Genomic DNA, 25,374 nt, shown 5'->3' with positions numbered 1-25,374 from the left:
ATCAGTTTCTTCCTCGGGACTTCATATCTCATTTGTGCTTCAAGCAGTGATAAAAAAAAAAAACAGATTCAAACTGAAGTCCTCAGATGAACCACTTTTGGGTGGCTGTGGCTACAATGTAGCTTGCCATCACCAGTGTGTGAATGTGTGTGTGAATGGGTGGATGACTGGATATGTAAAGCGCTTTGGGGTCCTTAGGGACTATTAAAGCGCTATATAAAAACAGGCCATTTACCATTTACCATTTTCCACCTATCCAGTTTTTGTGGAGCATTTCTTAAGTTCGTGTTTGATATTAATAGTTTGTTCATTCTTTTATGTTATCTATGCTTGTAGCATGAGGGACCTACAGCTTACACATATTAACCATTAAACCCGTTCTGTTAGCGCTTTTAAGTCACATTCCATCTTTCCAATACTGCTGATTTCCCCCTGCACTGTTCGGGCCTTCTACAAAATAATGTTTCATATTTGTACCTGTGAATATACACACATCCTGCTTATAGTTCATTGTTTTGCCCGCTTTACTAACATGAAGTGTAAAGTGTAAGTAAAACACTTCTATTCTCACTGTACTTCACTTTCAATGTCTGCAGGACAGTAAAGCTGGACTGCAGATGTGATTGGATGGCAAAATCTCAGATGGATTGCTTCAAGAGGGGCTGGTGGCGATGATGTGAGGAAATACCAGCAGCTGCTGTTGTCTAAATGGGATCCTTCATGCTATCTAATGTATACAAAGGTTTACATAAGGAGGAAGAGAGACACTCCTATCTATATCTTATCTGACTGCTGACAGGATGTCGTCTGCAATAAGTGGGCTGTATTTATGCTGTGGCTGTAAACACAGCAGTGCGACTATCACGCATCGGAGCGAGCTTCTCCATAACATTTTGAACAACAGGGGAGTTTCTCAGCTCGCTCAGTGCTACAAGTGTTTAGCACACAAGACCAAATGTTTACATTAGCTAAGTGAAGCAAAAGCAGTGCATTCAGGTAAATATGTTTATTTCAAACAAAAGCTCTGCGTGCAGTGAAGTCATGAGACGGTGCAGATGGGAAGTAGTACCCTGGTCCAGTGTTTGAGGCTATAGAACAGGTTCAGGTGGAAATGAGTACAACAAAAGCTTGGAGTTTTACAAGTGCAAATACCTCAAACTAAGCATCGCAATACACGTCTCCCTTTCAGAAGCACATTACATCAAATTATATTGCTACATAAAAAGAAACAATTATGACAGACACTTATTATATGGATTACTGTTATTGGATCTATATGGACATATACGGATATAGCAATGATAGAACTCAATATATTCTGAGAGTAGGCTAAGGACTTCAAACATTATGTTTGCTGAGATGCACAGCAGGTTTTTGATCAGGATGAACAGTTGCACAGCTGTCCTTTTATAGGCTTTACCTGGGCTGCACCACCACACTCCAGGTAGTTTACAGTTTACCCTCAGCATATAATTTTCTCCCAAGAACATGTGATCATGCTGTCAGTTTAAAGTCAAAGGTGTAATAAAGGAGTGCAGGCTGTAGCACAACGTCATCCCCTAAGTTAGCAGAGCCTGTTCTATCCAGCACAGACTCGGACTTGGTCGCGACTGAAAGCGACTGCCTGGCCTTTTCCCATTATCTCCACAGGGGAGCCCTCTGTGAGGCATGGTCTTCTGCACACTGTGCGGCGGTGCGTTCGTCACTATGGGGAGGGAGCAGTCTCATCGGCAGGCTGTGACTCCTAAGGTACTTTTGCACATCACCATCTTGCATCAGGGATTTGCCCACAGTGAGCCGAGATTTCAGTGCTGTAAAAGGGCACAGTGCAATTAATTAACTCTCAGTCCATTCTCGGTTTATATTAAATTCTTCAGGGAAATAACATGTTTGACATTTACTTTAAAGTCTGCTCGAATCCTCAGATATAATATTGAGATATTTTCAGCTATATCCAGTTTCAGAAGTGGAGCACACTTTGATCTGCAGTCTAATACTTATCTGAGAAAGACAAGGCATGGAAGGATTTTGTGTTTATTTCTACAGTGCTGCACAAAAGTCTCCAGCCACCCCTCAGTTCTTTATGTTTTGCTAGGAAATGGGGATTTACGGGTATAGTGATTTACTAAAACATGGAAACATATATGGAAATAAGGCAAAAAAGAAAGAAGATTCTAACTGTTCTAACAAGCTTCAAAGTCAATATTCGGTGTGGCCACCTTTGTTCCTGAGCACAATCTAAACTTCCTTAGGTAAGCTTCCCTCTTATTTCTTTAAGTAGTGTTCAGGAATAGCTCTCCAGCCTTGTTGAAGCACATTCAAAGCTCTTCTTTGGATGTTGGCTGCCTTTTGTTTTGGTCTCTGTCAAGATGATCCCACACTGCTTCAATAATGTTTAAGTCAGGGCTCTGGGGAAGCCAATCCATGATTAAAAGTGATCTATTGTGTTTTTCTTTTACTTTATTAGAAGTGTGTATGAGATCATTGTCATGCTGAAAAATTCACATGACAATCTGAACACACCCCCCCCAAAAAAAACAAACATTTAGGTTCATCACTCCATAAGACCAGTTCTTGTGCACTTTGCCATACCTCAAACTTTCCTTTCCTTAAGAAGCCAGCCACCAGACAGCCACTGAGACTATTTCTGATGAGACTTAAGTGAACAGCAGATGGATCAGCTGAAGGGCCAGATGTATCTGTCAGATCCTGTGTCAGGTCTTTGCTGGATTTTTTCCTATATCTAAAGGACATGACGTTCATAGACTGCACATCATGATGAGTGATTATATATCTATCTATATATATAGGTTCTGGCTAATAACTCTTTTTGAATTACCCTTTTTTCTACACTACCTCCACAACAAATTACAGACTAGTAACAACAAAATCATTTTAAAAGTAGGCGCTGGGGTGCCATGTCAGTGAGAACAATTACAAGCTATCAAACTGAAAAATTTTAACGGGCAGCATGGACATTTGCAGTGATAACAGAAATTTTTCAAACCTTGTGTTAATCAGGCAAACATGTAACCAAGAATAAGGGGGAAAAAAGCTCCAAGTTACGTGTGTCTGTTTAGGTGCTGAACTGAGGCACACCTTGGGTTATGGGTACGAGCTGAAGTCACAGCTTCACCACCAGCTTGGCTGACAGATCCCACTCTACTCGGATGTGCTCCTCGAAGGGTCACCGTTATAGAAGTGGGGGCTTTCTGCCCTCCTGACAACAAACACCAACATACACACAGAAATAACAAGCTATAAATGATTTACCTCCAAATACACTAAATTAGACTTAATAATAATTTGCTGCAAACATGCTGTGATGCAAGTCATCTAAAGAATAGTTGTTGTTTTGTTTGTTTTAAGCACGTTCATGTATGATATTAGATGACCATGAAAGGTAAAAGCAAATTTGGAGGTTCAGGTAAGTGAAAGGGGTGAGAAAGCCAACTGATTTACACTCAAAATAAAATGACAACAAGACGACAATGAAAACAAGTTTGATTCCAGTCTTTATTACAACAGGAACAGCTTGGGTAATGCCATGTGCCAACGTTATTGCTTCTCAACACAACTCTCCAGGAGGTCAGCATTAATATAAATGAATAATTGAAAGCAGGTGATTTAATGGGTTTACAAAACAGGCAAACAAACAAACATGAAATGATAGCTTGAACAAACAAAGCTGACACAGAAAGCAGTTTTGACCGAAAAACAGGAGTCTTATTAAATTTGGTCAACCCTCTTAACATTGATCTTAATTTACAATTATTCAGGATCAAACTGTTTCATGCCTTCGTGTGTCCGACATCAGATGGAAACTCAAAATTGTGACTTTCCATTCCGTGAACATGAAAACATGTACACCACTAATCTGCCCTTGGCTGCTGTACGTATAAGCTGCACATTCCTCTGCAAACCTTACAACAGTTAGGCTCATTCCAGTCAAACCATCTCTGCAAGTATCAGAGATGTCCTCTACATTCCTCTACGTCCGGCCTACAGACCTCCTGCACTACTGTTTCCAAAACAAAGGATGAACAAACTCTGGGCATTCAACGTGGCCGTCGTGTCTTGGCAGCTCGAGACATACCGGTGGTCTGGTTGGTGATGTGCGCCAAGCCAGGCAAGCTGCTAGCAAGTTTGGCCAGCCCACCATTGGTGAGCAGCTGATGGATGGCGGTGGTTTTAGCCACTCCTCCTGTGGTGACCACAGGCACTGCCCGGAGCAGAGCACTGCTGCTGGTACCGGCGGAGCTCAGGACCGGACCCTGTGGAATGGCACAAACAGCATGAGGGTGGATGAGTGGACACCCTCATCTTCAGCTTTTATTCCATTAGGTCACTTAAAAGAAAAAAAAAAGAAAAAAAAAGAAAAAAAAAGCAGTTTGGTAATATTGAAGCCAATTAGACGCGATGATGACATCTATTAACAAAAAATGGGGAGAAAAAAATGAATCTTGCTGTTTTTTCCTTGGCAAGAAAAGATACGCTCCAGTTTTTGTTTTATGCACCTAAACCACAGAAGTTCCACTAGATCTTTGTGTTTTCAGTTTTTTTAATCATTTGGGTAACCAATTACAAATGTGGCATATTCAAAATATATTTTAACACATAACTACACACTTTAACCTCCTAAGACCCGAACTCTTCCACGACATGCATTTTTAATTCAGGGTTCGTACGCTTTTTTCAGGGTCAAATTCAAGCACTTTTTAAGCACTTTCAAGATCCGTTTTTAAGCTTTTCCAGTACCCCCCGCCGCACTGCCCCGCCAAAAAAAAAAAAGAGAATGCATGTTTCAATTTGCATCACCTCAGTAAGACCATGTGAAAAGACACCTTAGCTCCCCCTTTGTTAGGACATAGAAAAACGCACAACACAAAAATACTGCAAAAGGAACAGTCACCTTATATACTTAGTGTATAAACTCAAAATGCACATTTCACTTAAAAATTAAGATGTGCAAATGTGAACAAATCAACTTGTTAGAGATATTCTTCTCCTGTTGAAAAAAGAAAAACGAAAAATAAAGAAATAAGTCTAGATATATTGATGCTTCTTTCCTGTGTGACAAAAAAATAGGAGACAGATGTTTGTTTTTTTAAGTTATTTCCCAATAAAACCGTTTTATTGCTAACTACATTGCTGTCTGTATTATTCCTGAAGTCCTAAATGATCACCTTTAAAGTGTTTGTGCTAATAACATCAAGTCAGACAGGCATGGAGAACAGCACTGACTGTTTAAGTATTTTAATGTGTAGGTGGCAATAAACACATTTTGAATGAAAGCCGGGGAACTTTGGTAGCACAGAAACAAGTGGCTATTCTTTGTGACCATATGGATCACTGATATTACCATCATTTCACCCAAAGGCACCAAATTAATATGCAAAAAAGCTGCAGCAATACAAACAAATATAAACAGTACTTGGTGACAACTTTGCTTTTAGCCGGTAACCCTCTGGGGTCCAGGGTATAATTGGCCGTTTTTGACTACTTTTGATTTGGCCTCTATATTTCACTATTAAAAACTGTTTATCTTGCCAATCTGTTATTATCTCATTTTGACATAATGTGTCAGCACAATTTATCTAAATTCAGACAAAATTTAAAATACGAGTAGAAAGTGATATTTTTGACTGTAAAAACCACAAGCATGTTTAAGGAATCATTTTCATAACTTGAAATGCAAATAGAAATTTGACATTTTTAAAAAATATGAACAAGTTTTGCAAACAAAGTTATATAGTACTATTTACCTAAAAATGCAGCCAAGGCTCAGACGTTTTTTATATAACCATTCAAAACTATTTACAGAACAATCAGCTGTGCTGCATCAAATAAGAAGGCACACAAATTATTTATGCAACTCCAAAAAATAGTTAGTGTCCACTATAACACATGAGAACAGCACAGGGATAAACCTGCAGGTCTGACAGCAGGTGTGTCACTCAGCGTTTACACTGCAATCTGCCTTTGGTGGCTTTTTTGCAGCAACTGTAACTTTCACTAGTAGAACTGACACACAAAACAAAACGACTACACTACACACTAACTACACAAGACAACACACTAACTACACAAGACAACACACTAACTACACAAGACAACACACTAACTTGAGACTCCAGACACGATAAACGTCACAAATCTCTCACGTATCAAAACTCTCTCTCTCTTTATCGCTCTCTCTTCCCAAACAACCAAATACCACATGTTGCCGTATCATTTTTTGATTGGTCGACATGGTACATTTTTCCACCAATAGGCAAGGAGTGTTTTTTTCTTTTTTCACTCACAAGCAAAGCGTGTTTGCTAGCGCTCTCCATAAAAAACGCAGTTTTTACCGTTTCTTCCCGGAGTAAACGCCACTGTTTTATTCAGCTAGTTATGTATCGGGCTAATGTTTAAAGCTTTCACTTGAGTAAATTAACTCATATTACTGCTAAGTAATATTAGCTAAGTTCACAGCATATTCCGTAATAGCGCTGCCATACTGCATCACACTCAGTGCATTTCAATCATTTCTCCAGCGAGTTTGATAGCTAGCAAAATAATAATCATAATTTTTTTTTTAAAAATAGCATGTGTAACGTGCGCGTACTGGAAAATTATTTACTAGGACTCACCTATCATGCGACCGGAGAGCGCAAACTCCGCCATTGTTGTTTTCCATCATTAAAAACATTAAAAGCATTAAAACAGCAACCTACAGGTATGTTAGCGCACTCATCCCCGACTGTCCGAGGGAGGGGCGGGCTCACATATTGAAACAGACGCAAGGCAGCCCAGGCGGGGAAATTTTGCTTTTGCTTTTTGCAACTCATTTTATTTCTCTATCTGATAAGAAAACAATTCAATCAGATAGCTATTTATTGTGAATGAAATACAGTTACATTTTCAAGCACTTTTAAGCACCACATCAAGCACTTTCCAGGATTTCAAGCACCCGTACGAACCCTGTTAATTTCTCTTTGATATTTGGGCATATTGGGGCCCAATGAATGTAAAAACAAAGAATTTCCAGATTTTTTTTTTTTACCTTATTTTTGTTTTTAAGAAAAATGAGAGCCACAAATGAGGATATTCATTTAAAATTTTGATAGAACAGTAGCAGTATAATGTCCTTGTAAGTGGATATCAAGCCCATGTAGAGCAAAATTGAGTATTTTGGTCAAAATAACCAAAAATGTGATGTCTACATATGTGGACGGCAGGTCCTAGGAGGTTAAAAAAATAAAAATAAAAAAACCCCTCTTTGAGTGTTATAAATAATCTACATAATTTATAGCAAATGGATGGTTCAAAACCTGGTTCAGGAATCTAATATAACCACTCCAAGTGTTACCTGTGTGCCGCCTGTGTTGGCTGCTGTCGAGGGAACGTTAGGAGCTTTGGTGACGATCTCCTGAAGACTGAAACTTAGGCCTTGTAGAAGACTGCTGGCGGAAGGTGCTGCACACACACAGATCAATCATTGATTGGGTGAAATCAATCCCAACAAAACAACACAGAAATTATTAAAGGAAAAAAAAATATCCCAAGGCCTAAACTAATAGAGAACACACACACACACACACTGCATGATAGCCAGAGCAAGGTTTGGGTCAGTAACTGACAGCAATGGCGCAAGAGGTGATCAGTGATGATGTTTGCTAAAACATGTTGTCCAAATTCTCAGCTCAGCGATCAAACTGGATCCCACACAATAAAACCAAGCAGAACTGCACTTGTGTTTCGACCCCACTATGCTGAGATCAGCTGCACAATTAAGAGTGCAAACAAGCGTGCAAGGCAGGACAAGACGAAGATACCTTGGGCAGTGGCTGGAGCTTGCGCCTGGGCTGGTGTGGAAGGCCCCGACACCATGCAAGGCTGCACGCTGCTGAATGAGCTGGAGCCTGGGGACAGGGCACCAGACACCTCTGAGAGACTACCAGACCTGCAGTGACACACATAACCACCAGTCTACTCAGGAGCTACCCCAGCAAGTGCTGCTTTGGCCATCACTCAGCTCCCAAACTCCAAGTACACAACTTATCAATCCCTCTGCACCAGACACCCCAACAGGGTGGGAGTGGACGTGGGTGTAGGGATGGTTAGGGTTTCATGTGCTCCAACCTCAATGTGTCAGAGTGTGTGTGTGTGTTACGGTGCTGGCTTGCTTACCGTTGGCCTGTAAGAAGTCCAGAGAGCTCCTTGGCACCAGCCACAGTCTGTCCCACTGTCACAGTTAAGGGCTTTCCTGAGACACCCACTGCCAGAAAAGGGGGAAAAAAAGGAACATATGAGGGACAGTCAGTTAACACATCGCTTTGGTTAGAAAAAAAAACAAAAAAACAAAACAACATAAATTATGATCATTTCTAGAAAAAGGATGAATCTCAAAACAACTACCTGGTCATTAATGACAGGCAGAATGTTTGTCTTTTCAAAATAAAAGGCTTAGCAAAGCCCTTGTTTAACTTTAATATTGCATAATCAACAAAAAACACATTTTTCATCTGCACAGTCAAATGAACTCAACCTGCTCAAAGCATCCGTCTGCCCACAAGTGATTTTAATCGATGCGTGAAAGAATGAACTGTATCTGTTTATTCTGACCAAAACAAACAAAAAAGTCCAGACAAGTTCTCTCTGTGTCTAAAGAGTCAAGTTTGTATGAAGCTATGTATGACATGAGAGGCAAATTACCCAACACCTTCTAGTGGGTGACTGCAGGAATGTATCGCTGATTGGCTGAATCAGTCACAGGATGTTTTTTTTGTGTGTGTGTTTTTTTTTTGTTTTTGTTTTTTTTTTTAAAAAGGCTGTTTATTGGAATTTTATTCCACAAACTAAGTGGTCTGCCTCACTGAGAACTCAACTATGTAAATAATTAACCCATCTAGTGCAATTCAAAGCAGTTGGCATTGTTTTTTGGCCATTTTGGAAATGTCCATGTTGCACTGATTTAAGCAGCAGATAAATAATTAATTTAGGGGAAAATAACTGTTTTTTACCATCAATTGAAATTTCACTTAAATTTTTTTTTAACAAATTAACAAAAACTATGTTTTATAACTACAGACTACTCTGGGCTATAAACTATCAGAACCTTTTCTGTAATTTTACACAGTTATTGCACAGAAAAACTGAGAAACACAGTTGAACCTATACTTTTATCCTATATTAAGACATCTCAGAAATTAAATATGTAGCTAATCTTCTTTAAACTGACAGTAAGACTTTTTACTGGTCAAGCCCACTTCAGATCAAAGCAACTTGGTACAAAGTGAACTTGACCTCCCTGACCTAGACCAGAGGTTTTATATGCAGTTGTGGTCATTTAACAGTGAACGCTATTGCCAGCTGTTTGTTTACTTAGATGCTGCCAGTGGAGTCGTCCTTCGTCTGGTTGCTACATTTAGGCCTTCCTACTTGCTGGTTTCATCCGGTTTAAACTGCAATTATCCAAAGTTGGTCTATTGGACTGTGGATTTTTTTCCCCTGACAGTGAGTTCTTTCATGACTGCATATGCTAAAAGTGTTGTGTGGAGAGCAGGGAAGTGCACGGGCTGCCCTACGGGTGACGTTCAGAAGTCAACCTTTGTGGTTGTTTAGTCTGTCGAGACATAACGCTGAGCAAGTGTCAGCTTGTTGTGTGTGAATCAGTTTAGTTTATCATCATCTTTAATATCAAGAATAACAGAATTTCATGAGTATCACCACCAACTTACAAAATTTCTGGTTACCAATACTCCTAAATGAAACCACTGTTAAAGGATGCCAGGTTTTGTACCTTCATGTGCAGCAGGACTGAGGCTGCCCCCTGCTGAATCGCTTTGGGAAACAATAGTAACCTTGATCTTTGCTCTCTTGGAGGCTTTGCTTGGAGTGGGACTAGGTGTCTGCCTCCTCTTGCCATGGGACCGCAGTTCATCTCTGTCCAGGCCCTCCATCTGATCAGAGGTCACCGGCACTGCACGGCATAGACAAACACACAGACGAACACACAAACATTCAGTGAAGTACTGAAGTGACACGAACTGTGGTATTTTACCCTTAACTAACCCCAAGCTTTGAAGTTTATAAAGCTTTTGAGAGCAAATATTAAGTTTTAATGCAGTAAAGTAGTCACATTAGTCTAAAATTAAAGCAGCGGAAACAAAGGAGGAAGAGTGAAAGGGAAAGAGGAAAGAACAAAGGAAAGAAGAGGGATAGACACTTACCAAAAATACAAGGAGGAGTGCCAGGAGGAAGATTTTTCCTCACAAGCATGTTTTGTTTCATAAAAGCAGCAAACTGAGCTGGAATGAATTGGAAAAAAGAGCCGGAAAGGAAAGTTGGAGGAAGAGAAGAGACAAGAGGATGAGAGGAAAGTATTTCAGTCACGTTCCATCTTCCCCCATCAGATGTCGTGACTTGATAATCTCTTCAAAATTTTTGTTTTCTACAATCATTTTCACATCTCGCATTCTACCCTGTCTGGTTACCTTGTAACGCCTTTGCAAAAATTCCACTGGAGTTAAGATCAATGGCTCGTTTTAACAAGTTCAAATAAACAAGTGGGGTGAACGGGACAACTGTGTACACACAGGTACCAAGGATCACGGTGCACAAGTGTATTTACAGAGCCCTTTTCAATGAATTCAGAGTTGAGTGAGTTGGTGCACTGACCTTGAGCCTGCTTGTGACTGAGCACTGTGCCGGAGCGCTGCATGTGTGTCTTGAGCAACTGTGTAGCAGTGATAAGGCTGGACTTCTGTGCCGGAGAAAGACCAGATGTCTTGGGTTTGGGACTGGATGTGGGACTGCTGCAGACACTAGACAGATCCTGAGGATCGAGCGAACATGAGCACCTGGTGACTCATATGCAGACAGTGTAGCTTCTTACAATCATAAGACACGATGCTATGACTGTAATTGCACCATACAAGGTCTTATTATTAAAACTCAACAGCTACTGTTGAATGATAACAGTTATGATACACACCACTGTATAATTTACCATCATTTCATAAAACAACATTTTTTTTTATTTCATAACATTACACAAGACTTCTCACCTCTGATCCTGACGGCGAGATCGGAACTCTGAGTGCAGGGGAGGATGGTCGTCCTCTCTCCATGTCAAAGGGAAGCTCCCGTCGAGGCCTTTTCTTCTTTTCTGTGTCCATGTCTCTCATCTCACCTGAGCCATGACCGTGGCCCTCTGCCCGTGTAAGCACACCTGACAGGAAGTCAGCGATCTCATCCTAAAGACCAGTGAGAGAAGAACAAAATATTCAAAATATACTCTGCAGCACATGAAAAATGCTTTCTAGCTATGAGGGCCCACCTGAATGCAGCGGTCCACCATGGTCTGCGTCAGTCCTTCTGATTTCATCTTTGCTGAATTGATTCTGTGGAGTGGTTTAGAGTCAGAAGTGGAAACATTAAGTGTCATACTTGACCATGTAGCCAGTCAATTGTTCAAACTATTAAAATGCCTTTTTTCATCACATACACGTGGTCTCAGAACATTTCATCAAGAAGTTCACTGTCATATACGCTGCAAACAAAGTAGTTACACTTGAGCAACGAAATGCCATCAAAAAACAGTATTTTTGCCCAGCAAACTGTAATCTTATTTATGTGCCATCTCTTGAGTTAAGTGCCTTCTTATTTTTGAACAATTCATAGATATTTTGGAAAGTGGTCAGGTACAAGCATCGTCTGAAAATTTCGGTCAATTTGTTCTGAAAAAAAACAAACAAAAAAACTATGTGAGACCTTCAGAAAGCCTGGTGGTCATGAGCAATCGTTCTCTTTAAAAGCAAAATATATAGAAAAGAAGGACTTTTTCAAAAAACTGTACATTAAGCTTTTGGCTAAATCTTAGCATAGTATGGACTACACAAAATAGTAATATATGTTTGTACAATAAACTCCAGCACAGACAGCAGAGGCAGAAGCAGCATCCCAGTAAACAACCAGAAAACATGGCGGAGACGCACTGCATCGTATCTCGTCCCCACGATAAGTTTGATACAGGCATTTACTTGCTGTGAAGCCAATATCTTCCAAGCTTCACTGACATAACGAGGAATCTACTTGTATTTGACACTCGTTGAGCATCATCTCTGGACCCTGCTAAAATATTATGTTTTTCAGATCTTTAAGGCTGTGACTGACCTCAGATTGTCATCCGCGCCTCCAACCACCACCATGCTGTTGTCTGCCCTGAGCTTCTCTCTGAACTCCTCCATTCCTTCTGTGCTACACTGGAGCGCGTTCTGGCCGACCACAAACAACACTGGTGTCTTCATGTCCAGCAGCGGGTCATCCACATCCTGTAAACCAGCAATATGTGAAAAACTGGCACAAGCAAAGTTTTGTTTTTCTGTTACATTAAAAAAAAAAAAAAAAAAAAAAGTATTTTTTTCTAACAGTTCAGTAAAACATCAAAGATAAAAACCAATGCTGAAGCTAGATAATGCTTTGGGTCATACCCCACGTGGCCCATTGACTGTTAGCAGGGGGAAGCCAAGACAGACCACAGCCGTCAAATACTCCATCAGGGACACCTGAAGTCAAAGTTTATTATTAAAATGTATTCTATTGCACACCTTTGACAATAGTGCACTTTTATTAGTTCATCACATTAAATCACTATGATAAATAGATGGTAAAAAGTCTTACGTGGCAAGCCATAAGAGCCCCAGCGTTCCAGCCGACCAGGATAATGGGTTTGTGAGGAAAGTGACTGTGAACCTGGTGGTTACATTTATAAAAACATGCAATCAGTGCAGGTACAGACACACACACACACACAAAAATAAATAACCATTATATAGCACTTCTAGTTTGGCCAGTGATCCGAGTAGTTATCTAATAAATACAATTAGCAATGTGCATATTTAAAAATCTGCCACATTCACCTAAATGAATTTAACAAAATAAGATCACAATCACATTGCAGCTATAGTCACTAATGCATCAAATAAAAACCAACATCCTACCTCCATGACCTTGGCCCTGACAGTACCCAACATGTGCTCTAGGCACTGGGTGATGCCAATATTGGCCCCGCTGTTCACATGAGTGTGTATTGGGATGACCTAACACAAAAACAGCTGTTTTAGGCACTTTTCTGTGACAAAAGAGGGAAGAAAAATATTTCTGTAAACACAAAGATTTGATCTGATGGGACATCTGACCTTTCCAAAAAAGGAGAGCTGTGACTGCCAGAATCTCATTCGCCGTGAAGTGGAGAGGGCGGGATTGGTTGGGCTTGATGGTGCAATAAGGATGAGTGGGGATCCTGGAAGCTTGCTCTGCAAGGAGGAGAGGGAAAAAAAAAAAAAAAAGATTCAGGGGTCACATGTGCAAAAAGTTAAATGAAAAGGTTTTCTGTTGAAACCTGAAAGCGACTGATTTAATTTTACCGGCTTGTTTTGAGACAGAACTCCAACAGCTGGGTCCCACGGCCTTTTCAGTAGCAGTGACAGCGCCTCTGCGCTTGGAGCGCCGGTCTTTGCCGATGACAGCAACATTCTGTCGATCAGCGAGGGCAACTAAGCAGACAGAGGAACGTAACGATGAATCAACAGTCTCATTAATTAATGGCGACCTGTGTCGAGCTTAAAGTTAAGAGTTTTCTGTGTCATGAATGTGGCTCTCTGTTAACCGAAATCACCATAGTAACTTATGCTGAACACATAAATGGAGCAGGTTATACGCCAAGTTTCGGTTGAAAAAATGAAAATAAATAAACCAAAAACCAAGAACAGGTATAAGAATTAACACCAGCAATAGCTCTTCATTCAATAAAATTAATTTCACTTCGATCTGGCTGAAAACGAAAGCAATTTCCAAGCTTCCTTTATTAGTCTGTGGGACGGTAACACTTAATGTTTAAATGGATCCAGTTTAAAGTTTCAGTGCTCCAATGTGCAGCCGTCACCGCAGGGGAAAAACGAAAAAAAACACTCAGCAGCACTGAGAGCGCACTGAGAGATAAAACAATTACCTTGAATTAAAATGTTTATTCTACTGCTCTGAGCACTAAATCACCGAATTAACAATTTTCTGCAGCATTAATCTTTTGTCTTATTTGCAATAGTGTAGCACTGAACTTTTTAATGTTCTCTATAGATTTTTAAATCACCATTTTATCATCATTATCACCTGAGAACATCTCAGAAGCAGGCTGCAATCATAGAAATTTTGCGCGAAAGAAGAGTAACATGATGCGTGAAACACCCCTTTTTATGTGAGCACGTGCAGATCCTGAAGCAGGAAACCTGGCTGATACCCATCGAGCTAGCTAAGGCAAAGAAAGCCTGGCTGGGTTGGTAGCCTATCCCTCTGGCACATACCTGACAGAAAAATGTACATCAGCTCATACTCATTATTCAATTATGTACCTTGCTTTTGAGAGTCTGCAGCACATCCAGGTACGCGGCAAGCATGGCTAGGCTTAAAGACTCAATTAGAGTGGTGTGTAACCACTGTGTCAGTTTGGTGTCCCAGTTCACGCTGGCCAGCGCATGCCGCACCTTCCTCGCACACTTGTCCACAGCTATCCTTCGCAAAATTGGCTCATTGGAAGTCTATGAGAAAAAAGATCACAGAACAATTCAGTCATTTTTACGTCTGAAATATAACAGAACCAGGAATCCCCACAATCACTCAGATGGCGAGTTGGCATGGTAACCCCTAAAATTAGTTAGTTGGTAAAAAACTTTTGTAAATTTCTCCTCTCATGCTTTCAATTGCTTCTGTGTGAACAGATTATCCATCAGTACACAGGGCTCTAGACTAACTTTTTGACATGGGCGCACCGGTACGCCTAACTTTAAAAATTTAGGCGTACCGGCACAAAAGTTAGGCGCACTCAAATTTTTCAACCGCATCGCTTAACAACGCAGTTTTACATGTGCACTTTCTTTGCTGTTTTTTCAGCATTCAAAGATTGATGGCACCGTGTCAGAGCTGGCTATGAATTTCAGACGGAGCAGTCCTTAACTTAACACAAAAGTTATCAATAGTTCTTTTCATCTCCTCTTATTACCCACAGCTACATCCACTTCTGTCAGGCCTAGGCTGCTCACTAGGGCTGGGTATCATCACTGATTTCTATAATCCATTCGATTCCGGTTCTCAAAGTCCTGATTCGATTCAATTTAGCCTCAGACAGTCAGAAATATTATAATTCTGATCATATATCAGCACTGATACACATGAGACTTCATCAGAATTGTGAACATCACAGCAGATGCCTTTGTGTCAAAGTAACTGAGAATAAAACACAGAAAAACATGAAGGAGATTTTCCTGGTCTGGCGTTTTATAGCAGATAACCTTAAAAATATTCTGCAATATTCTGCAATTTTGCATAATTTTAAGAAGTTTAAATTTCTTCAGTATTGAACAGCAGAAATTAGGCTTTCTTGTCCGAGGTCATTTAAGTGAAAAAAGAAAAAGAAAAGAAAAAGACAGCGGACGACAGCGCTGTAAACAACGGTAGACTGGTGGGTAATAAGCGAATGAATAATGCAGAAAACAGAGATTTGAGCCGGCAACTGTTCTTGAAGTACAGAGAGAGAGAGCGAGGGAGCTGTGCATGAAGTGGGATCTTTATCGTGGTGGAAGCAAAACAGCAAAAGTCAGAGGGAATTCATGACGACATTGATCAAATGTGAAGCGTAGTTTGCTGCTTCTTTTGCTGCTGGCTTGGCGAATTTTGGTTGGACAAAACCTGCAGCTCAGAATCAGCGCAAAAAAGACGGAAACACAGCGCGGATCCGACGCATCAGAATCGCTAAGCTCCGGCAGTGTGTCCGTGTTCGGGCCGTGGGGTGAGAAAGCCGAGAAAGACAAAGCTGATTCTGATGCGTCGGGTCCGCTCTGTGTTTACGTCTTTGTGTGGAATCCGTTAATGAATTGATATGGCTTTATTCAAGCTACTCACCTCTCTCTTCCACCTGCACTTTCAACTGGACCACGGCCAATCAGAGAGGTCCCGCCCCTGACTATCTCTGATTGGTTTAGTCCACGATAGGGGCATAATGTGTGTCTGTTGTTGACCACACGGAGAGTTGCAGAGATTTTTTTTTTTTTGTTACCCGAAAATATTTGGTCGCACCGGTGTGACCAAATTTTTTGGTCGCATTTGCGACCAAATTGGTTGCACTCTAGAGCCCTGGTACATCACCCAGTAGCTTTCTTCATTTTTGTTTATTAAATGTATCAACCAAAGTGCAGGGTATGCAAAGGAGCAGGGTATGCAATTCTCTGGGCAGATCTAGTGACTCAAAACCTGCATCACACACAGGCAAAACATGACCCAAGGGCCAGAGCCAGGCTGCACAACACTTTTAGACACTTGAAGCCCTCAAAGAAAAACTAAAATGAACCCCAAAAATAAGAATGAAAGGGGGGGATTGTGTTAACTAATCTTGGGGAGAATAACTGCAGCAAGTCTGTTCTGCAAGTCAAACAGGGGGTGCTTCACTACAAACTAACTTTTTGTGATGAACTACAATGCATTACAGATCTCAGCAGATGGATAAACATGCAACTCCCCTTGGGCTTGAATGCATCTTTTGCAAATCTCAAACAGCAGTAACTTATCCTCATAACTTAGCTGCAGCCACATATGTAAAACCGAACAGACAATTAAATCAGACATTCATATACAAGTGTGTTTGTTTATGGGTTTCACAAACAGAACAGATTCTGCATTTAAAAATGTTCTTAATTTACTGATGCAGGCACATATTCTATTATTGCATCAGCTGAGTATATCTATATTTAGATATTAGGCAACAGCATATTGTCACAAAGTGGCAATATTATTTATAATATATCATTTCAACTGTTAAATCTTTTCTCACAGTCAAACAAAGAAGATGTGAATCACTTTTGAGAATATCTGATTTAAAAAACAACAACAAAACCCCCCAAAACAAACAACAACAACAACAACGGAACAAAAACTTACATTTTCATTGGCCAGACGGGCTAGTCTTTCCGCTTGCAGAGCTTTAATGACCTTGTTGAACAATTTGTTCTGGGCCACTGTCCATCCAGTCCTGAAGCAGAATTATTTCAAAGTGATTTACTGTAAGTGAATCACTTTGCATGATGCACATGTGGAGCATTGAGGCGTTTGCTTACTTGTTTACATGTTCCTCCCAGTCATCAGGGGGCGGGGGACTCTCAGCAACTGTACGAGCAAACAGGACATGCCGCTCGCACTCCTTCATCACACTAAGGGCTTTGTGGTTATCATATAGAGGAACGGGTGTTGGAGTTACAGTTTCCACATCTATTACAGAATCTGAATCTCTGCAGAAAAAGAAAAAAATACCACATCACTGCAAGTGATTAAAAATGCTCATCAGATGACTAATTTTACCACGGCTAAAGAGAAGTAGCCTAATAGGAGCATTTTTAACTCACAAAACGGGTTCAGGTTGGCGACGTGGGGTAACAAACAGCGTCCTCGTGGGTCGAGCACTGCTGGCATCTGGGTGGGCATTCCATGGTTTGGCATAGCTGTGGTCCAGAAATACTAAATCTAACTCTCTTTCATGGGCTGAGAGCTGGAACAACAAGGATGTGCCCATCTTTCGAGCTGAGGTCTGGAAGTCTTTATCTCCACCACGATGCATCCTCTTCCTGGGCCCCAAAGGGCCCCGGGAAGACCTCAACAACTGGTGCTGATTCAGGACAAACTTGGGGAAGAAGGGAAGAATTGTTTTTGTATTTTATGTAAGACAATCCAAGAATATTATCACATTTGTCTGCCAAAAAATGACTTGATCATAAAGTGGTTCTGCTAATTTTACAGAAATACTGTTAAACATAGAAAACACAGACACACGCCCAAGCACATATATGTGGGGAAAAACTGTGTGTGTGTGAAAAGATCTGTATCAATTTTAATATTGAAACTCTTACATCATAAAACCATAAAGTTTGTGGTAGGAAAATAGCCCCAAACAAAGCCTTTAACACCCTTTAAGTGTTGACATATCAGAAAGACAACAGAATAATTGAACTACAGTCAGCTCTGTGGAAGCGAGCACATTCAAGGGTCTGCACTTACACAACTTCTAGTTTTCATGCATACTGACAACGGGTTGAGCTCCAAATATAACTTATTTATAAGTTATTGATTAAAAACAACAACAAGAACAACAACAGCCTAAAACCCCCCAGAAAGCAACAATAAAATCACTAACAAAACAGCACAATGAGCAATAGCGAAACAGGTTCAGCCCTGGTACAGACTGACGCTTAACACGTTTATACTCTGTAAGCACCACCCATTAGCTTCTACCATGTACTAGATATTATTTTGCCATTATAAACAACATATTGAGTCGCGTGTGGCAACTAACCGAACGTCCCACTTAATACGTGGGTTAAGTATAATAGGTTCAATATTTATCACAAATACCTTCGCAAATTCACCCGCGACTGAAAGCTGCGTAATGACCTAGCATGCTAGCATAATCATAGCGAGCTAAAAGCTAAGCAAATGGTGTTCCGCTCTTTACCTCTTACTTTGATCACTCCATGTTGGCCGCGACGGCTTCAGCTCCTGCTTCGAGCAAAGCAAATATAAGAACGGCGTATTTACCGGGCAATGGAAGAGGTTATATGAAACATAAACATTTAGCTCGTAAAAGCCACTTCCTTTTGTTCGCTTCGTTGCCTTGTTAGGCTCCGCGCCCTCCCTTTCTAGGCCCTAAATTCAAGCGGCTCAGTCAGGCCTGCTGTTTCTACCAAACTGGCAACCCTGATCGTGGCGCGTCAGAGAGAGAATGACGCAAAATATGGACTGGATTGATAAAAGTCTGGATTATTATCGGTCCCCCCAGAAATAAAATACATGATTTAATGACATGAAATGTGCGTAACTGTAACTTGTTAAAAATGAATCGTACCATTTCCAAGAGAATTATATGTACAGTATATTCTATGACTTTTTTTTTCGTAGGTAATGTCATTCTTCAAAGGTTGATTCTGTTCATCTGGACATAACGTATTCAGTGGGAGCAAAGTTTCGTCACTCATCCAAGTGACTTCTTCAGTCTCAGCTGACTGCAGGTTTCCCCAGTCTTATAAACAGTACATTTGCATATTGACTGAAACTAACACTGAATGAACAATGGGCTGGGAGGTCAGTTCCTTCATCATGATTATGCACATTCTCATGACCATTGATCAACAACCACTGATCAATGGGCATGAGTACTATTCACAGAGAGTTGGGGAATGGCTGCAATCACAGCACTGTAAGATGGCGAAAGATGTCCCCGTAGGCCCCCTCCTCGATTCAGAGATGGTCTTTCCCTTTTCACTCCGCGCTCAAACCAGCGATCCTCCCTGTCCAGGATGTGTACATCCTCATCATTGAAAGAGGTAATGTAATGATGCGATTTGCTTTCAGGAATTTCCTTGCCACCCATCTGCACGCCCCCCTATCCCTTGCTAAATTCTTATTTTTTTTTAAACTGTAAATAACAAGAAAAATAAAATTAGTAACCGACTTTCACTTTCAGAACTCCAGATCAGTGAATGATGACAGTGACAGTAACACCGGATCCTGTTCCGTACAGCTTTTCATTAAACCAATAATAAAGCCACTGTTTCAGTGTAAAAACTACAATTAATTAAATACAAGAGAAATGAACCGGTTTCAGAGCGACAGGAGAAGGAAAAAATCTATAAATAACCGTAAGCTTTCAAATTGCACCCATTGTTGTTTTATAATGCTTTAATGCTCCTATTAATACTATTAACCCTGGGGCCACTTTGGACTTTACATATCTGCTCCAGACACATCCGCCACCAGACACAGCCTTGCAAGGCTGTCCTATGTTGGTAATAATTCTAATAAAAGTGAGCACAAAAGAGAGGAAGACACCCTGCAATGAGCTGAAACATTAACTTGTTATTTGCTGCTTAAAACAGATTATTATTATTATTATTTGGTTTTCATATGTACCTGTTTTCACTGATATTAACTTTAATAGAAGGAAATTAACTAGACAGGGCAGCACGGTGGCAAGGTGGTTAGCCTTGTTGTTGCCTCACAGCAAGAAGGTCCTGAGTTCAGTTCCACCATCAGGGGTCTTTCTATGTGGACTTTGCATGTTCTCCCCCGTGTTTGTGTGGGTTCTCCCATAGTCCAAAGACCTGCAGTTAGTGGGGATAGGTTAATTGGAAACTCTAAATTGTCCATAGGTGTGAATGTGAGTGCGAATGGTTGTCTGTGTCCCTGCGACAGACTAGCGACCTGGCTAAGGTGTACCCTGCCTTTTGCCCTAAGACAGCTGGGATAGTGTGACCCTGAAAAAGGATAAGTGGAAGTGAACAGATGGATATAATTCTTTTCTGTCTCTCTTTTTTTGTCATATCTTTCAAGGAACCTATTTTTGACAACAGCATAATAAAAATGAAAATTCTGTTTTTGGTGTGCCACTCCAATGTTTTTAGTGTCCCCTATATGGCCACCATGAAGCCAGTGTGAATGTGCATTAAACCTACATTCTTTTTAACAGCCAAAATGGAACAATAAGTTGCAAAAATACTAATAAGCCTATAGAAGTCTACAGAAAACGACCCTTGCTTTTTACCTCATTAAAAATTTTCTCAATAAAGATTATGGTCTCAGTCACTAATTTTGGGTAAGAAGTCTGTTTTATGAATTGTATTCAGTCTAAGTTACAGAAAGGAGGGTTTGAGGCATAGATTATACAATAAAGTCATAGATCATATCACTAATAAAGGTGTCTGTGAAGGTATTCTCAAGGGTTGGATAACTGTCAAAAACAAGAGGCTCCTGGTGATTTTTTTAAAATTAGTTTGGGTTCAGTTTAAGATTTGGTAAAACCAACAAATCAGAAAGGAAGGAAATCAATGAGGAAAATATGTTTTGGTAGCAGACTGACTAGGGATGACAGTTTTCAATTAAAATCATGTGTAACATTTTACAAGACTGAAGTCGCATGTCGTTTAAATGTCTGTTCTTTTCTAACAATAACCTGTTATAGCTTGGCTGTATTTGGAGCTGAGAGTGTGCCGCAGTGACATACCTTTATAAAAACTGCCACAGCAATATTTCTTTGTGTTGCAACTGTAATGTTCATAATTGCATTTTGATAATTTAATCTATCCTCCCGTCCAGGTGAAATCGCGTTTAAAATATAGAAAGCTAAAAAGTATTTCATAATATCAGTGTGCAGTGTCTAAAACCAATGGCTGACACCACTGTGTCCATCTACTTGCTCTCTGACCATCACAACCAGCTTTTTTACATAGTTTCTGTTGTAATTTAACTATTCTTCTAATAACGTTTTAATATTAAAAACTTCACCACACACACACACACACACACACACACACACACACACACACACACACACACACACACACACACACACACACACACCAAAACTATGTCTGAGCCAAGTTATGAGAACTACTGCTCCAAGCGACTTCATCCCCTCGATGCTAGAATTTCTTTTGCATCCGTAAAACACCCACCAAGTGTGAAGCAGCTTAGTCTACTATTATCTGATTCCTGCACGATTTGAGTTGGCAAAGATACAGACACTCTTTTTTAAGTAGAAGTACAGATACATAATTAAAAAATGCTCTGGTAAGAGCTCAAATACTGATTCAACTTCTTACTCAAGTAAAACTGAAAAAGTACAGGCTCTGAAATCTCAAAATAATACATTAAAAGTAGCTCTTTGTTGGGCATTTCCATCTGTGCAAAGGACTTCATGCTATTCAATATAACACAATATTAGAATTGTATTAGAACTCTAGTTCAATTGAATTTCTAATTCTAATGCATTAAACCACCTTGAACACAAACAAAGAAAACTAAAAACTAAAAAAAACCCTCTATTTTATGCTGCCTAAATTGTAGAGGGTGACTTTGCCTCCGCACCTAAACAGAAAAGTGAGTATAGTCAGGGGTTAAAGTGGGATTCGGCAGATGGGGGTTTTAGTGACTATGCGTGGGGAAAAGAATCACAACTCGCAATAATTTCCATGAACTCTAGTAGATTTGCAGAGCTGAATTCAACAACATATTGCCAGTTTCCATGCCCTTTCATCTTTAAACCAGAAAAAAACCCATAACTTCACATCATATACAGATACATATACAGCAATAGAAAGTAGAGATATTTGTGTAAAAATGTAGGGAGTAAAAGTGAAAAGTTTTCAGAATAAATAATAATACTATTAATACTCAGAAATATTAACTAATAAATACTCTAGTAAAGCAAAGGTACTTGAAAATTCTCCCAAAGTATAGTAATGATGTGTTTTTCCTTTAATAATTCCCACGTCTGTTATTTGGTGAGTGACAGATTGCGAGATCTCTGGCTCAGACTTTCAAGCTGCCTGTGGAACTGAAGGTTGAGGTGCCTGAGCTGAAAAAGTGACTGAGAGTCGGTGAATGAGTGAGTGAAGGAGAAACCCAGACAGATGATAGTGGTCAACGCTAGATGAGAAGAACCATGACCAACATTTTTTTATTTAGCTCTGTTAACATTCAATGCAACTCACCAAACATGCATCATATGAATTCTTGTTCAAGAATCTAAAACGATTAACAGGCATTTTGAATATGTTTTCTTCCTCAAAAATGGCACGAAAGCGATATGAAAGGCATCATTTATATGAAACGCCCATCTTCAGACTTTCAGAACACCATAAAAAAATGAATCACTTCAATACTGCACTAAAAACTGGACACCGTATTGTTGGGTCATCTTTCTTGTGCACTACATATTCACATGCCTCTGGGTCAAACACTGACACACAGTCATCAGGGAACCATTGTGGGGTGGCACACCTGTGATAATGCAAAAGACACACAGTTAACAGTGCATCATGTAAAGTCAAATATAACTGATTTTTCCATCTATTTAAATATCAGTAATTTAATGTAAACACTAATGCACGGCAACATCTGGTGCAAGTACAGTCCCAACAATTAGCTCTCCATCGAGATCCCACTGCATGCCAATTGTTATTGTCATCCTTACGATGGGTTGATAGATAGATAGATATTATTCTGGCACAGTTCCTATTGAACTAAAAAATGTGAGTGTATGTTTATCTCTGTGTGTTATTTCAGTTTTTTTCTTACCAGGTTATAATTTTTTGTTGATGCACTCACTATTTGTCAGTGACAGCAGAGTGCACAGCAGCAGAGCCAGAGCCAAGTATTTCTTCAGAGGAAAACAAACATTGCAGTTTGATTAGGCACCATCTAAGTAATTACTTCTGTACATTTAATTACCAGTAAACATTAAGTCTTATAAAATTGCTGCTTATTTCCATAATTTATATCATTTTAGCCTGTCAGAAATGTACAAAACAACTGTTTTGTACATTTCTGACAATATTCAGATCTTCTTTATTTCTTTTAAATCGGAGAAATAACTTGATATGCCAAGTTTAAACAAACACAGTTTGCATGCAAGCTTACTGGAATTTACAGGCAGTAGGATAGACCACCCCTCCCTTCTGTTTAATTTCAAAGGTCAGGCAGCATTTTTTGGAAAATGATTTAGTTCTTGCTTCAAGGTAAATAGATATTCAGTTCCGATATCACATGATGAGTTGTCACTGCTTTACTATTACAGGTATGTTTTGTTTCCAATGAGGGACTATCAAAATAAGACAGGAAGTAATTAAAACATGAAAACACTGAACACTTAGACAGAGAGCTTAATATGTGTGTGACTAAACTAACTGGGACTGAAGATAAACACTGAAAACAAATAAATCAGAGCTTCATGAGACATCTCAAAGCTGAAGGGATGGTGTGTTTGGTGACAGAGTGAGAGATCTCTGTCTTGGACTTTTGAGCTGGGAGTGGAAGTGGAAGTTGGGATGGCTGAGTCAAAAAAAGTGTCAGAGAGTTGTTGAAGAAGTGGGTATAAGAGAAACTCAGACAGGCGATAGCAGTCATGACTAAATAAAAAGAATCACCACCAACATTTTTCTTTTAATTAATTTATTTAGTTGTTTTTGCATTCAGTGGTACTCACCAAAGACATATTTATGGATTTTTATTTAAGAGTCTAAATATTGATTGAATCACTTTCCCACTGCAGCAAAAATTGGGCACAGTTCTGTTGGGTCATCTCTCTTGTGCACTATATATTCACATCTCTTTGAGTCAAACACTGACACACAGTCGTCGGGGAACTGTCGTGGGGTGGTATACCTGTGACAATAAAGTTAACACAGTTAACAGTGTATTATGTAACGTCGAGGTAACTAATTTTTTCCTCTAATTAAATAACAGTAATAAATGTACTCACCCAGCACAGCAACTTCTGCAAGTACAGTCCCAGCATTTACTGTTTCTCCATGTAGATCCCACTGCATGCCATGTCCCATCCACATCATCCTTACAATGGGTCATGCCTGTGAGTGAAAAAAAGATCATGAGCATTTTTCAACATTTATGTGTGTGCACAAAGAATGTACTTTATGTCTTTCAGTATGTATTATTCCTTTTTTCTCACCAGGTGTCTGAGGCTTAACAAAGCACTGACTATTTGTCAGTGACAGTAGAGCACACAGCAGCAGAGCCAGAGCCAAGTATTTCTTTGGGGGAAAAATAAATTGCAGTTTGATTAGGCACCATCAAAGTACTTACTTATGTATATTTATTTACCAGTAAACATCACATTTTATAATAATGTTGTCATTACTTTAGCCTGTCAAAATCAGCCATTAACTGAATTTCTTCTGAATTTGCAAAAATAAAACTCACCATTGTGGAAGTCAGATTTTTTAGACCTGAAGAGTTTTGAAGAGTGAATATTGTGTTTCTAATGCAGGGCGCTTTCCTTTTAAAAACTGCATGTACAATGACCTTTGGAAGTAAACAGCTGGTGGTTTTGCCATATAAATGTGATGTAATGACAGCCTCAACTCAAATGTCAATATTCTCTAATGATAAGTGGCTGTAAGCTGGTTGTATTTAGAGATAAAAGGAAGTCATATCTGTTGCAGTGGAATAACGAGATGCCACAGCAGCCTGCGACTGAATGTGGTAGTATAGCAAAATACAACGCAAAGAAAACAATTGAGATTCAGGGGGGAAAAGTGTAATTCATGTTCTGTGCAGCAAAGGTTTTTATCTAGGCTACAATGGATATAGTTTGTCAATATTTCTAATCAAATGAAAAAAAATGTTAAATGAGCTGAAATACACCAAATCATTATCCTGAAAGCCAAAGTGCAGAACTGTTGAAAGCTGAAATCCCAGAAGAAGAAGTTTTAAAGTTGGAAATAGCTGAATAATTTTTAATCCTACAACTGTTTATAACTTGCATAGTTCACATTT

At 39.7% G+C, this 25,374-nt stretch overlaps 2 protein-coding genes across 7 annotated transcripts; both read right to left on the bottom strand.

Annotated features, from left to right (window-relative positions):
• Nucleotides 1-991: 991 nt before the first annotated feature.
• Nucleotides 992-18,798, bottom strand: kansl3 (KAT8 regulatory NSL complex subunit 3). 6 transcript variants are annotated; one of them, XM_005457442.4, is made up of 22 exons: nt 18,539-18,798; nt 17,436-17,710; nt 17,151-17,321; nt 16,975-17,065; nt 14,397-14,582; nt 13,416-13,544; nt 13,188-13,304; nt 12,990-13,088; nt 12,670-12,741; nt 12,480-12,554; nt 12,163-12,320; nt 11,327-11,390; nt 11,055-11,243; nt 10,666-10,822; nt 10,218-10,295; nt 9,788-9,967; nt 8,176-8,263; nt 7,821-7,948; nt 7,355-7,461; nt 4,097-4,274; nt 3,100-3,220; nt 992-1,811 (listed from the first exon to the last, which is right to left on the bottom strand). In XM_005457442.4, exons 2-22 carry the CDS (start codon nt 17,645-17,647, stop codon nt 1,763-1,765), a joined length of 2,649 nt encoding a protein of 882 aa, XP_005457499.2. In that variant the 5' UTR covers nt 17,648-17,710; nt 18,539-18,798; the 3' UTR covers nt 992-1,762. The 6 variants fall into 6 exon arrangements, with proteins under 6 accessions (XP_005457499.2, XP_013131485.2, XP_013131486.2 ...); XM_013276031.3 differs by having other exon boundaries at nt 18,546-18,798; XM_013276032.3 differs by lacking the exon at nt 18,539-18,798 and adding an exon at nt 18,439-18,461.
• Nucleotides 18,799-24,013: 5,215 nt separating this feature from the next.
• On the bottom strand, nt 24,014-24,955 carry msmbl (microseminoprotein, beta-like). The gene is made up of 4 exons (XM_003452670.3): nt 24,799-24,955; nt 24,548-24,629; nt 24,341-24,446; nt 24,014-24,243 (listed from the first exon to the last, which is right to left on the bottom strand). Exons 1-4 carry the CDS (start codon nt 24,799-24,801, stop codon nt 24,114-24,116), a joined length of 321 nt encoding a protein of 106 aa, XP_003452718.1. The 5' UTR covers nt 24,802-24,955; the 3' UTR covers nt 24,014-24,113.
• Between the last annotated feature and the right edge of the window lie 419 nt (nt 24,956-25,374).

The sequence above is a fragment of the Oreochromis niloticus genome, linkage group LG12, assembly GCF_001858045.2.
Source record: "Oreochromis niloticus isolate F11D_XX linkage group LG12, O_niloticus_UMD_NMBU, whole genome shotgun sequence".
In the NCBI taxonomy this organism is placed as follows: Eukaryota; Metazoa; Chordata; class Actinopteri; order Cichliformes; family Cichlidae; genus Oreochromis; species Oreochromis niloticus.
Note: the sequence above shows the minus strand (reverse complement) of the source record. Positions and strands in the feature narration are given on the sequence as shown.

Bases quoted from the DNA above. Each gene is read 5' to 3' on its own strand.
- msmbl (XM_003452670.3), bottom strand. The intron at 24,447-24,547 runs GTGAGAAAAAAG...TTTCACTCACAG, and splicing joins TGTTAAGCCTCAGACACCTG to GCATGACCCATTGTAAGGAT. The intron at 24,244-24,340 runs GTGAGTACATTT...TTATTGTCACAG, and splicing joins TGCAGAAGTTGCTGTGCTGG to GTATACCACCCCACGACAGT.
- kansl3 (XM_005457442.4), bottom strand. From the start codon at position 17,647: ATGCATCGTGGTGGAGATAAAGACTTCCAGACCTCAGCTCGAAAGATG. The intron at 17,322-17,435 runs GTGAGTTAAAAA...CTTTTTCTGCAG, and splicing joins CGCCAACCTGAACCCGTTTT to AGATTCAGATTCTGTAATAG. The intron at 14,583-16,974 runs GTAAGTTTTTGT...TTTTTCTCATAG, and splicing joins CCCGTCTGGCCAATGAAAAT to ACTTCCAATGAGCCAATTTT.